Source organism: Urocampus carinirostris, chromosome 14 (genome assembly GCF_059441175.1).
Source record: "Urocampus carinirostris isolate Australia breed hairy pipefish chromosome 14, RoL_Ucar_1.0, whole genome shotgun sequence".
In the NCBI taxonomy this organism is placed as follows: Eukaryota; Metazoa; Chordata; class Actinopteri; order Syngnathiformes; family Syngnathidae; genus Urocampus; species Urocampus carinirostris.
The window spans coordinates 15,130,891-15,152,939 of NC_142362.1; the positions used below are offsets into that span (position 1 = coordinate 15,130,891).

The following is a 22,049-nucleotide window of genomic DNA, read 5'->3' on the forward strand; positions in this document are numbered from 1 at the left end:
TCCTCGGTGTCACGTTTACCAGTAAACAACTCCTCCAACTCGAAACTTCGAAAAATGTCCCTCCCACAACAGGTCAAGGTTGAAACAATCTGTTCAGACCTTAAGCACCCTCTTCCAGTTTATTGTGAAAATGACATGTGAAATGATACGTGTACCGGCAATAAAAAAATGAAAAACTCAAATGACAGCAATGTGTTAAGTCTCAACAATGTGTAAGTCGCACCCCTGGCCAAACTTTTTTAAAAAAATATGCAATTTATAGTCTGGACGATATGGTACTTGCAAAAAATACTAAGGATCTAATCACTTTTTTTGCACCCAGTAAATGTTAATTTTACTTAAAAACCTATTTAACATCAGTAATTGCCATCTGAATGTAATTTAATATTTTTACAAACCTCTTTAAAATAAGTCTTTTGTAGAATGCTATCGGAAAGGAACCAATTGTTTTGAGATGAAGTTTATTGAAATTTTTAAAAATGAGAACAGATGTATATTTAGTTATAAAATAACTATATTATTTTGTTGTTATGGGGAGGGGGCAATTTAATATATATTTTTAACTATTAAAAAAACGACTTAAATAGCAGTTGTTCAAAATTTTACCTGAAATCAAGATAATGTTAATGGAGACTATCACACTTCTGTACTTTTAAAGCACAAAACAGGGAGCAAATTAAAGCTTTATAAAGTGAAATTCCTACACACAACTATGTAGCTCTGCGTTGCTAAGACTTATTTTACTTAGTTTTGGACATTAATGAATTATTGCACTGTCAATGTAAGGAAAATGGTACATGTAGGTGTTTCTTTAACATATTTCTTACCCTCTCTTTTGGGTGGCGAGGGGTTTTCCCTCTTTATGCACTGCCAAAAATAAATTTTGCCCTATTGAAATGTATTTATGGCTATTTTGAATATGAATTATTTTAATTTACTAAAAAATCCCTTTAAGCATTAACTGTCAACACATAGAATATTTATACGATTTTAAAGAATTTAGGATTTTTACTTTATTTACAAGTAAAAAATGTGGTCATTTGTCAAAAGTATTTCTTAAATTGAGCCAAACCATCTGTAATGACAGGTGAGCCTTTTTTTTCTCGTTTTAAGATTTTGTTTTCAAGGTTTCCCCTTTGCTGTTATTTCAATCCACAGATTTAAAGATCACCCTACGTTAAATGAACGATACTTGCTTTTGCACCTTCTTGGGAGAGGCGGATTCAGTGAAGTTTACAAGGCAAGTGAACAAAAGCGAGTTATGTTTCTGACTCAAATCAGAATTTAATGTAAAGTTGTACTCATTCTTCCGTGTTCTGCAGGCCTTTGACTTGATTGAACAAAGATATGCCGCTGTAAAAATCCACCAACTCAACAAAAACTGGAGGGAGGAGAAAAAGGAGAACTATCACAAGTATGTAGGCTGACACTAAAATCCATATCACAGTGATATTGATATTTGCCAGTGTTAGGGATCCTTTAAGCTCTAATTTCTTCCCTACAGACATGCGTGCCGAGAGTACAGAATACACAAGGAGTTGGACCATCCCCGAATCGTGAAACTTTATGACTACTTTTCACTGGACACAGACACGTTAGTTACCTCTTGAATTTCACAGAGTGCTTTTGTACCTGGGCTCATGCTTTTTCTTTGTGGTTGGATTTTTAATTTTGCTGTCTGGTCTGACAGGTTTTGCACTGTTATGGAGTACTGCGACGGCAACGATTTGGATTTCTACTTGAAGCAGCACAAGCTCATGTCTGAGAAGGAGGCCCGGTCCATCGTCATGCAGATTGTCAACGCGCTCAAATATCTGAATGACATCAAACCCCCGATCATTCATTATGACCTGAAGCCAGGTAAGTTTGGAGCTATTACACCTTTTATACTTGAAATAAAACTTTCAGAACAGTTTGTGGCAATTTTATGGTGACATGCTAAAGATTATAGGGATAAATATTAAAATATTTTTTAATATTTACAATGTAGTAATTACAAATATTATGTAGGTTTTGAATAGACTCCGTATGAACAGAAATTTCTCTTAAATATGCTTATGATCCAGTTGTAATGAAAACCTTCAGTTTTAGAATTGTCTTTAAAGGGCAAGTGTAATATTTAGTGCCTCCTAGTGTTCCAAAAAATAAAACTTTCATTCAGTAAAAAACAACAGATTTTAATACTAGGCAAAAATATGTGACCTATGATGCCAATGTTAGTTTATATAAAAAAAATTAATTGAGAAGTTTGTATATTACGCTGTGCCATGTATCTCTGGTCCTCGCTCGTACCAGACAACACTGTGCCATCTCGTGGTCAAATATTACACATTGCGGTTTTAATTTTGTCAATGACAACGTAGTGAACATTTTGCAAGGAGATTAGACATGGCACTGCAGGATAAACACATAATAAAGACTTCAAAGACAAAAATACTATAAAAGAGTGTCAGGATGAATAGGCAAAAAATATCTACAAGGTATTTATTGGAGACCGGCCTAAGTTGTAATAATAGTACAAGGCGATAAATTTCATGTCACCTGGCCTGATACACATTTTTTATGTCTTTTAACAGTCTTTTATAGGTTCTATAAAAGGTATATAGGTTCTCTCATTAAAGAAAATTTTCAAGCAAATGTATTTTTTTCCTTGATGGAATCATAATCTTTGAAATCCTGGCCAGCTTAGTTGAACACAATGATTCTGTCTCAAGGTAATATCTTGCTGGTGGACGGGACAGCCTGTGGTGAAATCAAAATCACCGACTTCGGCTTGTCCAAAATCATGGATGACGATAACTACGGCGTGGACGGGATGGATCTGACGTCGCAGGGTGCGGGGACATACTGGTAAGAAGTTCAATGGCAAGTATTTGAAGATGCAATGGGACTAAATCTGAATCTTGTGCCAGGTACTTGCCTCCTGAATGTTTTGTGGTTGGAAAAGAACCTCCAAAAATCTCCAACAAGGTGGACGTGTGGTCTGTCGGTGTCATCTTTTTCCAGTGTTTGTATGGAAAGAAGGTGAGTAGATAATTGTTGGTTTGCTAGTTTCTTCTCATTTGAAATGTTTGAGGTGTTGCTTCCTCAAAAAACACTTCCTTTTTATCCTTGGCAGCCATTTGGGCACAATCAGTCACAACAGGACATCCTTCAGGAAAACACCATACTCAAAGCTACTGATGTCCAATTCCCAGTAAAGCCTGTTTCCAGTAATGAAGCCAAGGTGAGTTTTGGGACTTTTAACTGAACTGGCCAAGCGTTATCTGATTCTGACCGTCTTTTTGACAAAGGATGAGACACAAATGCCACACAACAAGATCGAGTGCATACAATGTCATTTTTAGCGCATTCTAGTGGTACCAAAAATCAAAACAAAAAAAACTTTCGTGCAGGAAAAAAAAAGACAAAACATAGCTTTGAATACTTGGCCAAAATACATGAACTATCCTACCAATGTTAATTTTTATGTAAAAAAATCGTAAGTCCATAAATTTGTATCTTTTATATGGTGGAATCCCTACTTAAGTCGCCGCCATATTTGTCTTCTGACTTGTTGCTTGCTGGGGCACTTTTGTTTGCATTTGACAACAGTGCCGTCTGGTGGTCAGTTATTGCACACTGGGGCTTTAGTAATTATATTTGAAAAATATAAAACTGCAGACTTGGAAACTTATATTTTCAATGTCCCCTTTTATTTATACATATTTCTTGTTTATTTAATTAAAAAAAAAATACTTGCCATATTTTCTGCACTGTATGGCGCACCGGATCAAAGGTCGCACTCCCCAAAAAATAGTCTTTGGTAATATATTTTCCATTTCTAAGACGCTACAGTAGGAATGTATGATGATAGCACAGTCAAACTTTATTAACCCCTAGGGTTCTGACGACCCGCTGCTGTTCAGAAGCAGATCTGTGTCTCAGACACGTATGTATAATGGCCCTAGTCACTGAAATACGTCATGCAAATATACCCATGGAAAGCTTAAAACTCTTGGGATTCAAGATAGACCATTTCGAAATATACTCATCACAGAAACATCACTATCAGTCTGAAACGTGATATCGGAAAAGTATAAACCCGGGGTAGCCCACCCATCAGCCATCACAATCGACGATAAGACGCAACCATGTACTAGTGGATACTACTAATAAAAATATGTTTTTTGTTGTTGACAATATTGGCTGTTGGTCCCCTGATATCCCCCAAAAATACTAATACAGTAATACTACAATACAAAAATACAACCACAGAAATATTACATTAAAAAAACCTACACAAATACAACTAAAGTAATATAACTAAAGTACTACTATGGAAATACTAAAAAATACTTCTGAATACAAAAGAAATACTATTAATACTTGAATATTTAGAAAAAATACTACAGAAAGGCTACAGTAATACTATAACAGAAAAATACTAGTACAGAAATATGACGGGTATACTACAAAAATACAACTATAAATTCTACTACAGTAATATTACAGAAGTACTACTGTGGACATACTTTAAAAAATAATATAGAAATATTTAAGAAAATACGACTGCAGAAATACGACAAAAAGACTAAACAAAGTACAAGTAATACAACTAAATTTAGTGGTTTAAATGGTGATCTAACAAATTATCTTCTTTAATTGTGGGCTTTTCACAAAAATTTGATAAGACCGATCTTGTTAAAACAAATATGAAAAGGGATATAACATGTACATTTATTCATATATGAAAAAAATGGATATGATAGGTTTAGTACCTTGGTAAAATTTTCAAGCCAATACGGCATGCCACTCCAAATAGTTGCCCACCCAGGTACTAACATTTACCATAAGTGTAACAAATGCACAATGGCGCCCAAGAATACAAGTTGACTTTGAGAAATGATGGTTTGTTTAAAAAAATGTTTTGGGATATGGGATACCTAACACATTCAAGTTGCTCTATTTAGGCCATCTAACAGTAACAATATTACAGAGAAAGGATTGACTGACAGCGGACAAAAAAAAAAAAAAAACAAGATTATGGCACTAACGGGATCTCCCACCGCCGAGCAATGGGTGTGCACTGTGGAGGAAATATTTGTAACGGAGGGGACCACATTTCGATTTAGACTTAATTCATGGACAAATGGGAAATTTAATTATAGGGAAAATAAGGACACCACTTATGAAAAATGAAGACTGGACTTCGGAAAATGACTTGAACATGGAAGATCTTGTCCAACAATGTTTTTTTGTTCCCTCCCCCTTTTGTTCTTTGTTTGTTGTGTGTTCAAAAAAGAGAAAAAGCACAATAAATAAGTTAGCAAAAAAAGAGAGCAATGGTTATACAGAAATAAATGCGGTAATCTAGTTTTTATTACATGCGCCTTTATAGTTCAGTGTGCCCTATCACAAAATACTTTTTTGGGGATGTGCCTTGTCGTTTGAAAAAATGCGCTACTCATTGGCTCCTTCCTGACAAAAATGCTTTTTGTCCCACCCACAGGCCTTTATCAGGCGATGCCTGGCATACCGGAAGGAGGACCGGATCGGCGTCCACCAGATGGGGAGCGAACCCTACCTTCTGCCTCACATCCGGAGATCCAACTCCTCCGGGAACCTACAGATGAATGCGGCCGGCTCAGGAACCGGCTCCTCCAGTATCATCACATACTGATGGCTCCAAACTGTGAGCGAGAAAGCAAGTGGAGAGAACTTTTCCCCGAGGGGGCTGCTGGGAATTACCTGCTTGATCAACGGACAGTACCGGAATGTGTTTTTGGTTTTTCGAACAAGTGAAGGAACTGGGCTTTCCAGCCGCTTTGAGGAGATGACAAAAGCACTGATACTGACTCCGTAGCTTGAAGAAAAAAAAAAGAGTGGACACTGAAAAAACGTCGGAGGGAAACCGCTGTGAAAGGACACAGCAATGCCAGGATAAATGTTTGCGCTGCTGGAATTTACTTTTTGGAGGACGGTCGCCAAGTCCCATTTTGTGTTTTGGATTGATGGTTCATCCCCCCCTGATCCTCACCCTAGGCTTTTTGAGTTTTTTTAGCCATGAGAATGTAATGTGTAGCATACAAGGGGCAACTAATGTCGCGTAGGCCGGGAGTATAGAGGAACGATCCTGCTTAAGTCAGAATAAATGCTTAAAAAATAAATACCAGCCTTTATCGCCCATACAAACAAATGGACACATAAATAAATCACAATACCTGAACATAAGACATAAAAGCAATTATTTCGATATTTTTTTCATGTATTTTGTTGTGTATATTTTATCCCAACAAAATATTATTCAAAGGAGGAGGTGGTCCAGTTGCATGAGCTTTTCACCTATTCGTTGATCAGTAAGGAACAAATCGGCTATAGTTCAAACTCAGCCAGTTTGACATGCCCCCTCATTAACGTTTTGTTGTGACGCGACAAAAGTACATTACGAAATATACTTGGTACTCCACAAAAGAAGTAAGTACGAAGTAAGCACACGACACAAACGTCGTGACAAAACACATGATCTAATAAATGATAAAACAAAAAAAAGGCAAAGTACACGACAAAAATGGCAAAACGAACGGACAAAAGTACACAACGAAGTAGACAACAAAATACAGGAAAAGGTAAACGACACCATAACGACACAAACGTCAAAGTGTCTAAAGAAGTACATGACAGAAACGTGACACAATAACCGACAAAACAAATGTCGACGTAAACAACAAAATACACAAAACAATACGGTCAAAAAAACTACAAAGTACACTACACAAGAAACGGACACAAACGACAAAGTAAGCGACAAAAATAAGCAACTAAGTACACATCAAAATTAATGCCAAAATGTACGAAAACAAAATACATGACTAAACGACAAAATAAATGTCAAAAGTACAAAGCACAATGAACCCACACATGGACACAAAACGACAAAATAAACGAAAAAACAAGCAACAGAGTACACGACACAATAAATGATAAAACAACACTACAAAAGAGAAAGTACAAGACAAAAAAATGAGAAATGATGGCGTGTGCAATGTACACGACAAAATGAGACAAAGTACGTGATAAAACACTGAAATAAATGAATGACCAAATACGTAAAAAATAAATATTGCATTTATGTCATATTAAGGTATTGATGAATGTGTTTCTTCATTTCAATGGTATATTTTTTGTTATTTCTTTCTACTCATGGCAGGATCGCCTCCTATATAGGGAAGCTTTCAATACTTCCGTTTCATGCACAAAGTAACCAAATGTAGAAATAATGGCATCAAATCCTATGCAGGAACATGAATACAGAAAACTTTGAATATTATATTCTGAACAGTGGCTCTTGGAAAGGCAGCAGTGACATGTACAAAGCGAGAGGTTCACGTTCTTAAAAGTGGATTCGATTTTTGCTGCTTTTGTTGCTCTTATTTTTTCAAGGGCTGTATCGTTCACGGGCTACAGATTGTATCGGTCCAGTATGAGTGAAAAATAAATCCCCCCCACAAGTGAACAAGTGAATGCATTTGGTTTCCTTTTCCTCCACTGTAATCCCTCGCTTCTTTGGCAGCCTCCGTGCATTGCATGTTCCGTGATCCATTATCCCTTATTGCCAAATCTTGCTCGCAACAATATACAAAGTGAACTTTAGTCAGGGCTGCCGGCTCATTTTACACTGTTATTTTTGTCTAAAATGTCCTGCACTTTTGCAGCTGTGATCCATTATCCCCAATTGTTGCTAGCAGGGACGGGCAGAGGGCGCTTTTGTCGTGAGGCGTGCCGTTTTTGGGGTTGTGCCCCCAATTTATTGTCCCCTGTCAACTCCTGCTGAGAGCTAGCGCATTTTTGTTTTCAACCCACTGAGTCTTGCTATTGTGGCCCACCTAAAATAAACTGCACTGTCCGCGATACATTATTCCTGCAAGCGGGGGCTGGCAGAGTGTGTGGTTAAATGGAGGGGGCTCCTTTGCCAAATTTTTGCCTATCATGAGGGGTTTTGGTCCCCCATTAATCACGAGGGATAACTAAGTACATACATCACATCGCTCTTGATTTTGGTCAAACTTTACCCTGTGCCGTTGTGAAGTACTAGACAGGGTTCTTACCGGTGCTTGAAATCCTTGAAAACACTTGCATTTTAGGGTTTTTAAGGATTAAGTGCTTGAATTTTGGATGGAGTTTGTAAATGATTGAAGTTGTTGCCATGTTTGTCAACACTCCTGCTTAAAATGTGTTAACACTGCCTTCTGGTGGCTTAGGCATTGCATTTCTTCCCTCGTGATTAAATAGAGCTGGCCTTAGTTTGTAAAGAATGGTCATATCAAGTGTCATTGCCCTAGAAGACGGGTGCTAGCTGAACCAAAAAAGGGCACTATGTAATGGGTAATAGGGCAAGGATTACATATCAATTATGGGCAATGCAAAAAGTTATGGTATCATTTCCCACCGGTAAATTGGAATAGGAAGAACTTCCTGCAACTGAAAATTTTAGCTACATGGGAGATGATTTGTCTCAAAAACAAATTTTGCGATTTATTCAAGATCTAAATATCATATGTCCGGATCAATAGTCATGCAAGATTAAAAATCGCATACAAGTTTGTGGCTCTGAAAAATGCACGATTGACACTTTTTTTGGTACTGGAAAAATCGGCTTTGAAAGTCCTTTTAAAAGTGCTCAAATTTGGCCATTAAAAACGTGTTTGAACCCTGATCACAACTGACAGTGCAACAAAGATGCTCACAAGTGCATTTCTTTAATCTCTACAAATCTTTTTTACAAATTTCCCTTTTTTACACTCAACTTAGAAATATGCATTTTAAGAGAAGAAATATCTCATCTCAACAACAAATAATTCAACACTCAAATCACAGCAATCGCTACGCAGTCGGAGTTGATTCCCTGTGACCTTTGCGTTTCAATGACGGTAGCGCTAGATTTTGGGTCCTGTGTGGGGGCGGGATTTGCACAAGTCGAAACATCCGGTTTCGAAAAAGACTGAGTCGAAGATAAGGGAGTGGAGGCATCAGACTGATATGAAGCAGGAACATCTGGAAGCAGACGGCAAGTAAGGTCACACATTTTTTGTTTTTCTAGTTCAAGGCTCCATTTTACTCCTCAGGCTATTAGCTTCATGTTATAATACCAGTCAATATTTAAAGAAGATAATCACCAATTCAAACAACAGCACTATGTTTTAATAGAAAGTTGAGGTAATAATTTATGTGTGCAACTTTACAGTTATATTTTGGATTTAAATCTTAATAAAAGCGGGGTGTAACTTAATTAAATAAAGGGAAAGTGCTGTGGGTAGTATATAATGTAAGCCCAAAACCTATTGGTAAAAAATTTTGCCCATTTAATTGGATTTTTAACTTCTTATATCCAAATACATATAGAGTATATCACAAAAGTGAGTACACCCCTCACATTTCTGCATATATTTCATCTTAATGTTTAGTTGAACAACACTGAAGAAACATTGCTTTGACACAATTCAATTTAAATTAATTTGTTCACCTCAAAAACTCAAAATATAGCCATTAGTAACTAAACCCCTGGTATCAAAAGTGAGTACACTCTTAAGTAAAAGTTCCTGAAGTTCAATATTTAATCCTCCTGGCCTTGGATTTCACCATAATCTTACAAATTTCCACTGGAATGCTCTTCCACTCCTCCATGACAACATGACTGAGCTGGGGGATATTTAAGATCTTATGCTTCTCCAACCTCCGCCCCAAATATCTTCTATTGGATTTAGATCTGGAGACACCCTTGGCCAGTCCATCCCCTTTACCCTTAGCCTTGGTCATCTTAGAAGTGTATTTGGAGTCATTGTCAGGCTAGAACATCTCAACCCAGTTTCTGGAGTGAGGGGATCATTCTCTTCTCCACCATTCCACAGTACACGCTTGAGTTTGTGTTTCCCCTAATGAAATGCAACTATCCAACTTCAGTTGCACTCATGCAGCCCCTAACCATGACATTCCCAACACCATGCTTAACGACACAAACGTGTTTATGCTCCTCACCTGGTTGCCGCCACAAATGCTTCACACCATCTGAGCATAATTAATTAACCTTTGTCTCATCAGACCAGAGAATATACTGGTATTTCTAATGAGCAGAGGCCTTTCTTTACATACTTCTTTTCATCCTGTCAAGGTGATGTTTCTTCAGTGATGTTCCATTAAACTTTATCACAAAATCTCTGCAAAAATGTGAGGGGTGTACTCACTTTTGTGACATACTGTACATGTAATTATATAACCCTTATTTTGAAGATTTTTGTTCAATTTTACTGTATTTTAAAAGTGAAATATGAAAAAGAATCCGCAGAATATAAGATTTTTCTTATTTGAAAGATTTTCTTCTTTTCACCAAAATAAAGTAAAGCCTTTTTTGAATGGCTATTCATTTTGCCATTCACTGCCATTTTAAAAGGAAGTATTATTTTATCATACAAACTTTTTTTGCAGCGTATATAAGAGTCCGCTTTCTGCATTGCTTTTTATATTATATGTAATTATATAATGTTTATGCAAAGGATTAGAATCCCGATTTTACTATAATTTTAAATTGTAATAAAAGAAGAAAATTAATCCCTAGATAAGATACGTTCTATGTAAGATTCTTCTCATTTTAAACATTTGTTTGAATTAAGTATTTTTTGCCAAAATTTTAAATTGTAATTTTTGGGCCATCCTCCGCAGATAATTTCAAAATATCTTACTAATGGAACAAAAAAATTGGCTAAACATATAAATAGGTAAGATCTGCAAAGAGGTTGCAGCATATATAAATGTTCGCTTTTTTTGGATCTTCATTTAAAAAAAAAATGTGTTGACAATATTTTAACATGTATTTGTTTCATTTTCTAAATCTCTTATGATTTACTAAAAATAATAGATTGCTTGGAACCAATGTTCCCTCTAATTTTCCACGGGTCTGAGCGTCCACACAAAGTCGGTGAGCAGCGCTTGAAACAACAGTGAGCAACCCTAATCCCAAGTGTGGCAGGATAATTAATTATCAAACATGTCCAAAACTGACATTTTGCTGAGTTTCCGGCAACGCAAAATTATTTTTCTCTTTTGAATGAATTGACTTATGTACTATTGCAAAGGTTGTACGGCCTCCAAACGTCGTTTGTTCTTACAATTCTTTCACAAGATATCCATTTCTTTTTATTTCCCGATATATTTTGGGCGCTTATTTAGTCGGTTGTACTTAATCACATTTTTTAGTGGAAGTACAATGTTGGCAACAAGATTCACTTTTTATCTACACGGCTCCGCCCGATATCTTGTTATCAAAATGAGAATTGGAAATTATTTGAATGCAACACAAACTTTTTATTCTTTTTTCTGTGTTTTTTTTCTACTTTTTAAAAAATTCCTTTAAAAAAATCTTTGTTTATTTTTTCCGAGCTGTTACTTTTTTTTTGCTCTCTATTTACTTTTTCCCTACATTTCTTTCTTTTCTTTTTTTCTGGCTTTTTTCCTAAATTTTTCCTTCTTTTTTCTCTTCCTTTTATTTCTTTTTTTCTCAGCTTTCCACTACTTTTTTTTCTTTTTTGCTCTATTCCCCCCTTCCTTTAAGTCATTTTGTGCATAATTTTACTTAATATTTGGTCATGTTGGGATTAAAGAAGCAAAAACAACCCGAAGAGCCGTTTAGGATCCTAAAGAGATGGTTCCTTTTGTGAGCCGAGCCGAAGAAGCCGGTTCTCGACATACTCTACTAACTTTACTCAACTTCGTTCGACTTTAAAATACCGCATTTAGGACACAACGTCAGGGGTACCCGTGTATTTTTACCTTCATGCACTGTAACTTTGACTCAAGTCGCTTCTTAATAAGTAATTTTGAGCCCTCATTTTTGTGCGCTGGCTAGATTTTCTTGTGCGCCGAGAATGTGCGAGCAGTGCGCAATTGCGCACGCGCGCAGTTTAGAGGGAACACTGCTTGGAACGGATTAACGCTTTTTACATTCAAATTGCGTCTCTTCTTAGGAAATTTTCAGGTTATGAAGTTACTCCAAAATTGGTAAGTAGATGTACCACTGTACTGACTCGTGGATATTTCAAGGAATGAGAAGCTTCGACTCACCGATTTGAACACATTGGAGGTCGCAGGACGTATTTTTCGGTTCCGATACCGTCGGGTCACAAACGACTGACGTGGGAACCGCCTACAAAAGGTTCCATACGATTAGAACTCCATAACCTCATTTGTGAAAATCGAGCGGTGGAGTTACCTCTCTTTTCTGTGAAGATAGGGTAGGAACCCTGTGTAGATAACCGTATCCGATCCCGCAGCCGAGACTGCAATTTTTTTTTTTTTAAAAACGGATTAAGACTCCAAACAGATTAAGACGGTTTCCATGACGACCGACGTACCTTCCCTTTCCTCCCCAGCGCGTATTCGGCACGACGCTCACCTGCCGACACTCCACCGTCTCCGTGTTGTAAACGTAAAGCTTGAGAGTTTCTTCCCGGTACATCACGAGAAGCGATTGAAAACTTTTGCTCTGTTTGGGAAAATGAAAAGAGAGATGTTATGTCGGAACGGCGACTGAAATCTGGAGAGAATTGAGCACGGTTGGGTAGGGTTACTTTAACTGGATTACTTTCAATTGCTTTTGGATTACTCCAATACCAAATATGCTAATGTAACAGGTGTAATAATAACTTTTGTTTTATTGAAATTCCTGCTGAAATATGTGTAAAGTTTTTGGTAAGTGTCCTGCAATGATGAGTCCAACAGTGCCACCTGCTGGTATGGGGTAGGGTTTGGTTTTGGCTTCTGACATGTGACCGGGAGGCGGGGTTTGTTGGCAGTCTACAGAGGGAGCTGTCAACGGTAAGACACATCTTTTGGTGCTCCACAAAAGAAGTTAATTTTAAACAAAAGCTGACAAATCTCTCAAAATGAACAGTAATGTGATTGATGTTGTCAAGCTGTTTGAAATTATTTTCGTTTTGTTTCTGTTGTGCTAAAATGTTAATTCCCCTTATAGAGATCAAAGAAATCAAAGCCAGCAGAGAAGCTAATGTTGTGACTCATTTCATCTGCAGGTAAATTGTATCCGTTTTTATACTCATTATTGTTATTATTTTTATTTTCTCATATATATAAAGATGATGATGTTCGTTAAAATTCAGACTAAAGAAAAATATGTTGAATTCATTGTAAACGTTAAAAAAGCACTATATTATCTCTTGTCAAAAGTATCTTGTTAAAATGGATGCAAAAATATATTGTGATATTCTAAAATGTATTTTATGTAAATTGAAAAAAAAGCTATGCATTGGGCAGTCTACAAAGCGAGCTGCCAACGAGATCAAAGAGATCAAAGCCTGCAGAGAAGCTAATGTTGTGACTCATTTCGTCTGGAGAAACTGTAATAAAAACCTCATCATCCAGTCCAGCGTTAACGTGGATCTTTGGTGGGACAGGTACACCGCGGTTACACTAATATAAGATAAAAGAAACTAAATATGACTAAAATTATTACATTTTGTGCAGGCTTGGGGAGTCACGGAACACGTGGAACGGCAAAAATGATGTTGGCATGCTGTTTGGATTTATTTTCATTTTGTTTCTGTCGCATTTCATGTTAGTTTTGCCGGGGATCAAAGAGATCAAAGCCAGGAGAGAAAGCTTACCACGTTTTGTGAGACATAATTTTATTCGTATTTAGTTTATTTTGTCCTTTATTAGCATATTTGGTATTGGAGTAATCCAAAAGTAATTGAAAGTAATCCAGTTAAAGTAACCCTACCCAACCCTGAAATTGAGCTACAGTGCCTTCGCCCTCAAGAACGTTTTGACATATGACCATATTTCAGGCTTCAAATTTTAAGATACAAAACCAAGACTCTATAACATGTGAGACACAATCGCGATCTATCATATCTCTCTAGGTGCATTTAAACTGAAACTTAATGACACACAGGTGTTTTCTATTTTTCCATTGTTAGTTATTTAGGTCAACATTGGATCATTCAAAAGGGAACGAGGGGCCGATACTTTTGCAACACCTACTTTTACATTTTTCTATTGTAAATATTTGATAAAATGCTGAAAAAAAATTGGTTTCACTTCACGATTGTGTCTCACATTTTGTTGGTCCTCAGAAAATATCTTCATTTTTTTTTATCGTTAATTTTGATGTGTGAAATGTAGTAATATGACAAAAAGTCTCAGGGGCCAATACTTTGGCTAGTCACTGTACCATGTACAGGGGAGTTTCAGCTCCGATGATGTAGTCGGTGTATGCTATGAGGCCTGCCTGTTCTGCCGGAGAGTTCGGTTCCACTTCCTGGACAACACAGTAAAATATAGAAAATGGGGTTATATCTTCACAATATAATACTAGACAATTCCCGTGGCAATTGTAAGAGTTGTGATTGATCTGGAAGATGATCCCGGCATGTACGGTATTTTCCGCACTATATGGCGCACCGTGTTATAAGGCGCACCTTCAATGAATGATATATTTTAAAACTTTTGCCATACATAAGGCGCTATAAGTGCATGCTGGTTTAAGATCAGGTAATTGTGCAATTTTGTAATTGTAATCCTGTGCAGTCCTTCGAGACATTTTTGTGATTAAGGGCTATTTACGGTAAATAAATGTGACTTGACTTGACTACAGTAGAGAATGTAGTTACGTTATGCAACCTCTAGATGTTGCCACGCTAAAGGGAATGTCAACAAAACATTCAAAAAGGTCAAACTTTATTGTTAACAAACGAAGTCAGCTGGCAGTTGCTGTGAAACAGTAGTTCGAGTACGGATGGATAGATTGCATCTTTTCATAAAACGAAAGCACCAAGTAGGACCACCCCTGAATTCTTTAATATTGAGTTCCTGTGCCAGCGCTGTTGCCTTCATACGTATAGTTATCGTACTGACACTTCTGCTTGCCGCTCTTTGTTGAACAACCCACTGTTCAAGTGTCTCCTCTAACTCTGGCCATCTTGCTTTATTGCCACGGAAACTTTGTTGAGTTTTCCTTACTTGGCGGAGCTTACCTTAATCCTTTCTCCACTTCCGTACCATCGATTCATTTATGTTTAACTCTCTCGCTGCCGCTCTATTGCCGTGTTGTGCTGCGTGACTGATCGCCTTGAGTTTAAACTCGGCGTTGTACGCGTGTCTCTTAACAGGAGCCATTTTTTTTATACAAATGCACGTATGAAAGAGAATCGTTGTTTAACATTTCCCAGTATGCACAGCGCGAAAAATGGAGTCGGCGGCTGTTTCTCGTAGTTGCGAGACCTTGCGAATTTAATATTGAGCCATATATAAGGCGCACTGTGTTATAAGGCGCATGGTCAGCTTTTGAAAAAAATTTAGACTTTTAGGTGCGCCTTATAGTGCGGAAAATACGGTATATATAACCCCGGTTGTTAGCATTATGAGTTAGCATAAAGTTTTTAACTCAGAGAGATGTTTCTGTCATTTTTTAATTAAGTTGGATCTGTGAATACTGTAATGTCCTCACACACTTGCATATTCAGAAAGCCACACTGCAGGAAGAAAAAAACTTAATTCGTGAAATGCTAAATGCTACAGTATTGTTATGTAGCAGTTATCAAAGCCAACACAACTTTGATTAACACTAGCTTCACTGATACAATCGTTGTTGTCAGTTAGTGTCGCTAATGCTAAGCTGCTTCAGCTAGCTCAATGCTATACCAGGGGTCTCCAACCTGGTGCCCGCGGCACCCAGGTGCCCTTTGAGGACAGCTGAGGTGCCCGCGGACCTGTTCTGAAATTAAAAAAACAGTGCTGGGTAATTGTGATTTTCTAATAAAATGATTTATCTTTGTGGTTGACAGTCACATTAACCTTTTTCCCACTTTTCTTCTCCTTGCTTCCTACCTTTCTTTGTTTTATTTTCCTTTCACTACCTCCTTCCATCCTTCTTTCTCTCTCTCTTTTTTGTCCCTTTCTTTCTCTTTTTCTCTTTCTTTCTTTCTTTCTCTATTTTTATCTCCCTCTCTTTATTTCTCTTTCCCTCCTTTCATATTATTTTTTCTCCTTGTCGTTTTCTTTATCCCTTTTGCTCTTACTCTCTTTCTTTGTCCGTTTCTTGTTTCTCTCTCTTTATCCTTCTCTTATTTACCTATTCTTTCTTTTTTATTTCTCTTCTCTATTTCTTTCACACTGTCTTTCTCTCTGTCTCTGTCTTTTTCTCTCTTTTTTTATGTCGTTTTTCTCTCTTCTCTCCTTTCTACTTCCAATAATTAACCTGGTAATAACATAGTAACAACATAGTAATTACATATTAAGTAGTAAAAGACAAGTTATTATTCTACAAATGTGTATAAATCTGGGTGCCCTTTTTACCAATAAGTAGCAAAAATGAGCTCTTAGCTTGAATGAGGTTGGAGAGCCAAGTGCTATACAGTGACTAGGACAATGTCCCTTTAAGTGCTATTTAAGACTGATACCTAAATTAACTGAATTTAATGTGAAACACACAATTAAATGTTGTAGTTTCATTGTGAGTTTGTTTTCCCGATTATTATTTTACCCATTTTACCTTTTATATTTGACTTTTTACTTTAATTTATATTACTACTACTACTGCTTGGAATACTTTACTGTATGTTGTGTTTTATGACCTGCATGTCAGCTCTTTTAACTGAGTACAACCCCTTGCAAAAGGTATGGAATCACCAGTGTTGGGCAAGCCCTCACTCAGACTTTTTTTCCTCTTCATTTGTCTTGTTGAGCGTTTTCTGTTTTCAAGACATATGGTCTCTAGTTGGACTTGATGCCTACATGTCTATTTTGGCCTACCAGTACGCTTGACTTTAACAACCTTCCCATGCTGTTTGTACTTGGTCCAGATCTTCAATACAGCTGACCGTGAACAGCCCACATCTTTGGCAACCATACGAGTATAGTTATGGATAACGATCCTGTCATTGGTCTCGCTGTTTTTAACTGCTGACTATCGAGCAGACTTAATCCAAGCCGATTAAGAAAAAGGAAATTGACTAGATTGTCCTTTTTTTCTCCTCAAAATGCACCATTTCCTTATTTTTTTCCTCAGAATTGAGTGATTCCATATTTTTTTCCCTGCACTTGCTCTATGAAAGTAACATTTATTGACCATTGCAATCTTTTTTCTTCATTTCTTTTAGTGTTTCTGAATGCCAATATGTTGCACTTTGGAATGACCTTCTGATTGTTTCATTTTTGTGATCTGAGTTTCTTCTACAGAATAAAATATCTGAGTGAGGGCTTGCCCAAGACTGGTGATTCCATACTTTTTGCTAGGGGTTGTATAAGCGTGATGCTAACTAGCACTTTATTGTTTACAATGTCTACGCATGAGACAGTGTGAATCGTAATTTCAATTTTATTGTATGTCAATTACATCTGATGAATTTGTTAGATAATTTACTTTGACTTTTTATTCATCGAAAAATGTAAACTCCAAGTTTCTTGGGGTTTCTGCGTTAACATTTTCATTCCAAATCAATTATCTTGACCCACCAAAACATGCCAAACGTTGCTGCAAACTCTGGTGAAGTCTGAGAATCGAATGCTGATGCCCAGCAAACCGTATCCTCCCCACTCGCTGGGCACGACTTCCACCTCCCTCATGTCTTTCGTTTTGCTGCTGTACAAGATGAGTTTTGTGGCTTTATCCAGGTTCCTCTTCAACATCTCGCTCAGCGTGTCGTCGTCTTCGTTCTGTCTCAAGAAAAGCTTTTTATTCATACGGCTGTAAAAATGGATTTCCACCCTCGCTTACTAGTCTGGTGTCGCAGATGGCGATGATGAAGTCGAAATAGGGTTCCAGTCCTGCACGAGAACCCGGAGAATTCTTTGCCACCTGCAAAAAAATCATTATAGAATGTTAACACCTTTATTTTATTTGTATCGTTTTTTTTTAACACAATTTCCCAGGGTTCATCAACATGGTGCTTGCGGGCACCAGGTAACCCCCGAAGAACGGTCCTTAAACCCGGTTCTGAAGAGAGCTACACAGTAATGGGTCATTGTGATTTTCCATTCAATTATATTTCTAACTTAAATGACAAATCATTCACAAGATCAGTGTCTTTACGATCATTCATTCATTCATTATCTGCACCGCTTATCCTCAGTAGGGTCGCAGGGGTGCTGAAGCCCATCCCAGCTATCTTCGGGCAGTGGGCAGGGGACACCCTGAACTGGTTGCCCGCCAGTCGCAGGGCAAGCAGGGACAGACAACTCTGTCCCTCATTTAGGGACAATTTTGGACCGGCCAATTAATCCGAGATGCATGTTTTTGGAATGTGGGAGGAAACCACAGTGCCTGGAGGAAACCCTTGCAAGCACGGGGAGAACATGCAAACTCCACACAGGAAGGTTCGATCTCATGACCTCAGAACTGTGTTGCACTCGTGCTCACCACTGCTCCACCGCTGTTTGCTATTAATTCTTCCAAAATAATTTATGAAACTAGCCTGTAATTTATATATATAAATCACTCAGTGCCCTTATACAAAGCAGATGTTTAAGCCTATTTTAACCCTATTTTAAAAATTACAATCTGGTAACAACATAATAAAAATGAAGTAATAACATAAGCAGTTGTTAGAGAAATACATATCAAATTGGTAGCCATTCGCGCTAATCAGTAGCAAAAAAGAAGCTCTTCAAAAAGGTAGGTATGACATAATAAATTATCTCCGTAGTACAGTACTTCAAAATATTAAATAGCACATTTTTAAAAAATATAAAGAGAGAAAAAACAAAGTTCACATAATAGAATTTACCATACCTAAAATTTTCCATGATTTGCTTCACTTTAAATACCTAATATGCAAAAGTCAAGCTTACTTATTTTTAACCTAAAAATGTTTGTCGTGTTTATTTCTCAAATGTCAATGTCACGGTTGCCCATGGCGCCCAATTGGCCCCGCCCGTTTGGCGCCAGCTGCGGCTCGTTGACTGATTGGCTTCCCTCCTATTTAAGCTCACCCTTTGTCAGTCCGTCAACGAACCTCTGCACCCGCAAGATATGGGTTTTGACTCTGTCCGGTTTCCTGCTTGTGTTCCCTGTCCGGTATCGTTCCTGTCTATTTTGTTCTGTTTAATTTCAATCTCAAGTGTCTGGTATCGTTTTCGTCTATCTCGTCCTGTTTGTCATCGGATTCCGGTCCCCAGTGCATTGATATCAATCCTGTCTGTTCCGTCCTGTCTGGTATCGACCCCATCTGTCCTATATCTGCTCGTGCAATCAGTGTCATTCCACGCCAGACTGCTGGCTTACGTCTTCCGCCCAACGATCGTCGAATAACGTGCATGAGTGCCCAATTTCCCGTAAAATGAAGCTTGTGTAAGAAACGTTACGCATCTAGGTCCTCCTCCTGTTTCGGCTCTTGACAGACAAAAAGAAGGTCTTAAACTTACGTATCGACTAGGTAAAATTGAATCTGCAGGACAGAGAATGTCCACTGGAGCGTTGTATTTAAAATGTCAAAGCAAGATCAGAAAAGGCAGAAATTCTTTTTAATTTCAGGAAAATTATTCACTCAAAACTATGCGAAAAGAATAACATAAAAGAACACCAGCGACATCATTAATTTGTCTCTCAAAGGCACAGCATGTTTAATAGCAGGCAAAGAAATTGTACGTTAAATGAAAATTGATTTCGGAATACGACTGTATTGAAATATTTAAGCAAAAAGACGACAAAATAGGACACGTTGACTGGTATTTACTGTTCCTGTGACTAAATGTTACGAGATGGTGTTCATCCATTTATCTTGGCTGTTTTAAAGTATTCGACTCGTTAGAACATAATTTAAATATTATTGTAGGACTTGCGTAAGCAGTCATTTTATCGTGTTGCTTTATTCCTTAGACTTTGCATTCTATACAGGTACAACAAATATACAGTATTTTATATCATTTCGGGTTTTCACAATAAAAGACTTAAAAACGAATACGATTTCAAAAGTTTAAACTATTCTAGAATGATACAATTGGAACCTATGATATTGTGCAAGAAAATCCAACTGCACGTCATAGCCATTAAATGGACGTGAACACCTCATTCTGCCAAGTCGCCACACCGGTTATTCTTGACGCATTTTGTTGACAACTGCTTAAAACCAAGGCGCTCCCATAACTACATTCACAAACACCACCTTTAAAACAAATAGCACACAAAAAAGTGTTTTAAAAACAATTATTTGTGAGTTCTAAACATGTTAGCGGCAGGTAAACAATAGAAGTTCTATATCCGAGGGTACTTGAATGCGGCACCACGCAGCACGAGGGTTAGTTTAATTCCCCAGTTTTATTCTGAAAGTTAATGGAATTTAGACCTTTAAAAATTATGGAAAGTAAATTGGGGGAAGAAAATCCTGCATAAACAATAAATACATTTCCCCACTTTTGTCAAATTAAGGACTTACTTTGAGGACATGGTAGCCTAAGCCTCCCCCGTTTGGTTCCGGCACACTTGCAAAGACCCCCATTGAGATCGGACCTCAGGACTGCGACGCTATTTTTCCTTTAGAATGTCAAAATCGTAAAGAATTCTTTGTGACCTCCTCCAAGGCGCAAAAGCTCTTGCGATTCTCTGCCCCGTCCTGGTTTGACAGGCTTCGGCACCCAAAGTGATGTAAATCCGAAAAACAACACAGGGGGGCGCTGCAAAATTGTCTCTGTCTCTATGTGTCAACCTAATTGGGATCAAACTAGAGTTTAAAACTAGGGTTTTGGATTCATAATATGGTTTTAAACTCACGTTATGGGTTTAAAACAGTGCTTATAACTAGGGGCTGAGCTGCAAATTAGGGTTTTGGACTGGTTTTTGGTTTAAACTAGGGTTTAAAATTGGGATATGGGCTTCAAATCGGGGCTTTGATTTGCCCAGTTGGGTTTGAACTAGGGTTTAGAACTAGGGTTTGAACTTCAAATTTAGCCTTTAAATTAGGGTTTTAACACAACTTAAAGAGTTTAAACTAGAGTTTGATACTAAAGCTTGGAGTTCAAATTAGGGCTTTAAAATGCCCAGTTGGTTTCAAGTTAGGGTTTTAACTAGGATTTGAGCTTAAAATTGGGATTTTAAACCGACTTGGAGTTCAAACTAGGGTTCAAAACTATGGTTTGGACTTCAATTCAGGGTTTAAATATGGCTTCATAAGTTTAGACTAAAGTTTTGGAGTTCAATTTAGGGCTTTAAACTGTTCAGTGTGTTTCAAACTACCATAGGGTTTGGGCTTCAAATTAAGGTGTAAAACTACTGAGTGATGTTTAAACTGGGGTTTTGGATTGGGGCTTGGGTGGGGTTTAAATTAGTGCTTTAAATTAGCTGGCGGGGTTCAAACTAGCACTAAGGTTGGAAACTAGAGTTTGAGGTTCATTTTAGGGCTTCATTGGTTCAAACCAAGGTTTAAAATTAGGGTTTGGGCTTCGAATTAAGAAGTTAAACTGCTGAATGGAGTTTGAACTAAAATTTATTACTGGGGTTTGTGGTTCAATTTGGGGGTTTGAACTAGTGTTTAAATCTAGGGTTTCGGCTTCAAATTTTGGGTTCAAACTGACTACGGGTCTAATCTAGGCTTTAAAACCATGGTTTGGGTTTGAATTTTTAGGGTTTTCAGTGAGAGTTTCCACCTAGGGCTTAAAATCTGTATTTTTGTCAGGAGCAGAACAGAAACAGGACCCAATTGCGTAACATTTACCACAGGTTTTTATTGAAAGAAAGAGGAAGGGCTGCGCCCACGATCCGGTGTTCGCTGGAAGCGGGAAGCAAGTCGCTCTCGTATTCGGGCTGGGATCCGAACACGGAAGTGGATCCTCCGTAGCGAGCGATGGCGGTGTCAGGGACGGAAACTGGTCGGTAGCCGGGACGGGAGAGCAATGCGTGGTCGCGGTCGGAAAGCCAGAACGAGAGAGTAGACGTAGTCGGAGACAAAAAGAGGTCGTAAGCTGGGACGGGAGAACAGATGTGGTCAGGAGCAACACAGGTCGAAGCCGAAGGCTTGCCTAGTATACACTGAGGTTCTTAGACGGACTTTTAACAGGGGTCAGACAGG

General features: G+C 37.8%; 2 protein-coding genes across 5 annotated transcripts in view; one reads left to right on the top strand and one right to left on the bottom strand.

Moving 5' to 3' along the window:
• tlk1a (tousled-like kinase 1a) overlaps positions 1-7,633 on the top strand; it is a 22,113-nt gene extending 14,480 nt beyond the window's left edge. The window contains exons 14-21 of the mRNA XM_088353450.1: positions 1,159-1,240; positions 1,323-1,414; positions 1,505-1,594; positions 1,691-1,860; positions 2,715-2,850; positions 2,913-3,024; positions 3,119-3,226; positions 5,492-7,633. Coding sequence (XP_088209576.1) covers positions 1,159-1,240; positions 1,323-1,414; positions 1,505-1,594; positions 1,691-1,860; positions 2,715-2,850; positions 2,913-3,024; positions 3,119-3,226; positions 5,492-5,662 — 961 coding nt within the window. The 3' untranslated portion in view covers positions 5,663-7,633. The remainder of the gene's footprint in view (positions 1-1,158; positions 1,241-1,322; positions 1,415-1,504; positions 1,595-1,690; positions 1,861-2,714; positions 2,851-2,912; positions 3,025-3,118; positions 3,227-5,491) is intronic.
• Positions 6,394-20,605, bottom strand: LOC148352756 (Golgi reassembly-stacking protein 2-like). Of its 4 annotated transcripts, none has more exons than XR_015852767.1 (7): positions 20,421-20,605; positions 17,765-17,845; positions 17,503-17,703; positions 14,222-14,308; positions 12,425-12,514; positions 12,094-12,308; positions 6,394-9,033 (listed from the first exon to the last, which is right to left on the bottom strand). XR_015852767.1 is itself a non-coding variant. In XM_088353458.1 (6 exons), exons 1-6 carry the CDS (start codon positions 20,481-20,483, stop codon positions 12,212-12,214), a joined length of 660 nt encoding a protein of 219 aa, XP_088209584.1. In that variant the 5' UTR covers positions 20,484-20,605; the 3' UTR covers positions 12,118-12,211. The 4 variants fall into 4 exon arrangements, 2 of the variants coding, with proteins under 2 accessions (XP_088209584.1, XP_088209583.1); XR_015852766.1 differs by having other exon boundaries at positions 17,503-17,718; XM_088353458.1 differs by lacking the exon at positions 6,394-9,033 and having other exon boundaries at positions 12,118-12,308; positions 12,384-12,514.
• Between the last annotated feature and the right edge of the window lie 1,444 nt (positions 20,606-22,049).

Coding starts and splice junctions, on each gene's coding strand:
- LOC148352756 (XM_088353457.1), bottom strand. CDS start 20,483: ATGGGGGTCTTTGCAAGTGTGCCGGAACCAAACGGGGGAGGCTTAGGC. Junction 17,719..17,764: donor CCATCTGCGACACCAGACTA/GTAAGCGAGGGT, acceptor ATGAATAAAAAG/CTTTTCTTGAGACAGAACGA. Junction 12,309..12,383: donor CGCTGGGGAGGAAAGGGAAG/GTACGTCGGTCG, acceptor AAAAAATTGCAG/TCTCGGCTGCGGGATCGGAT.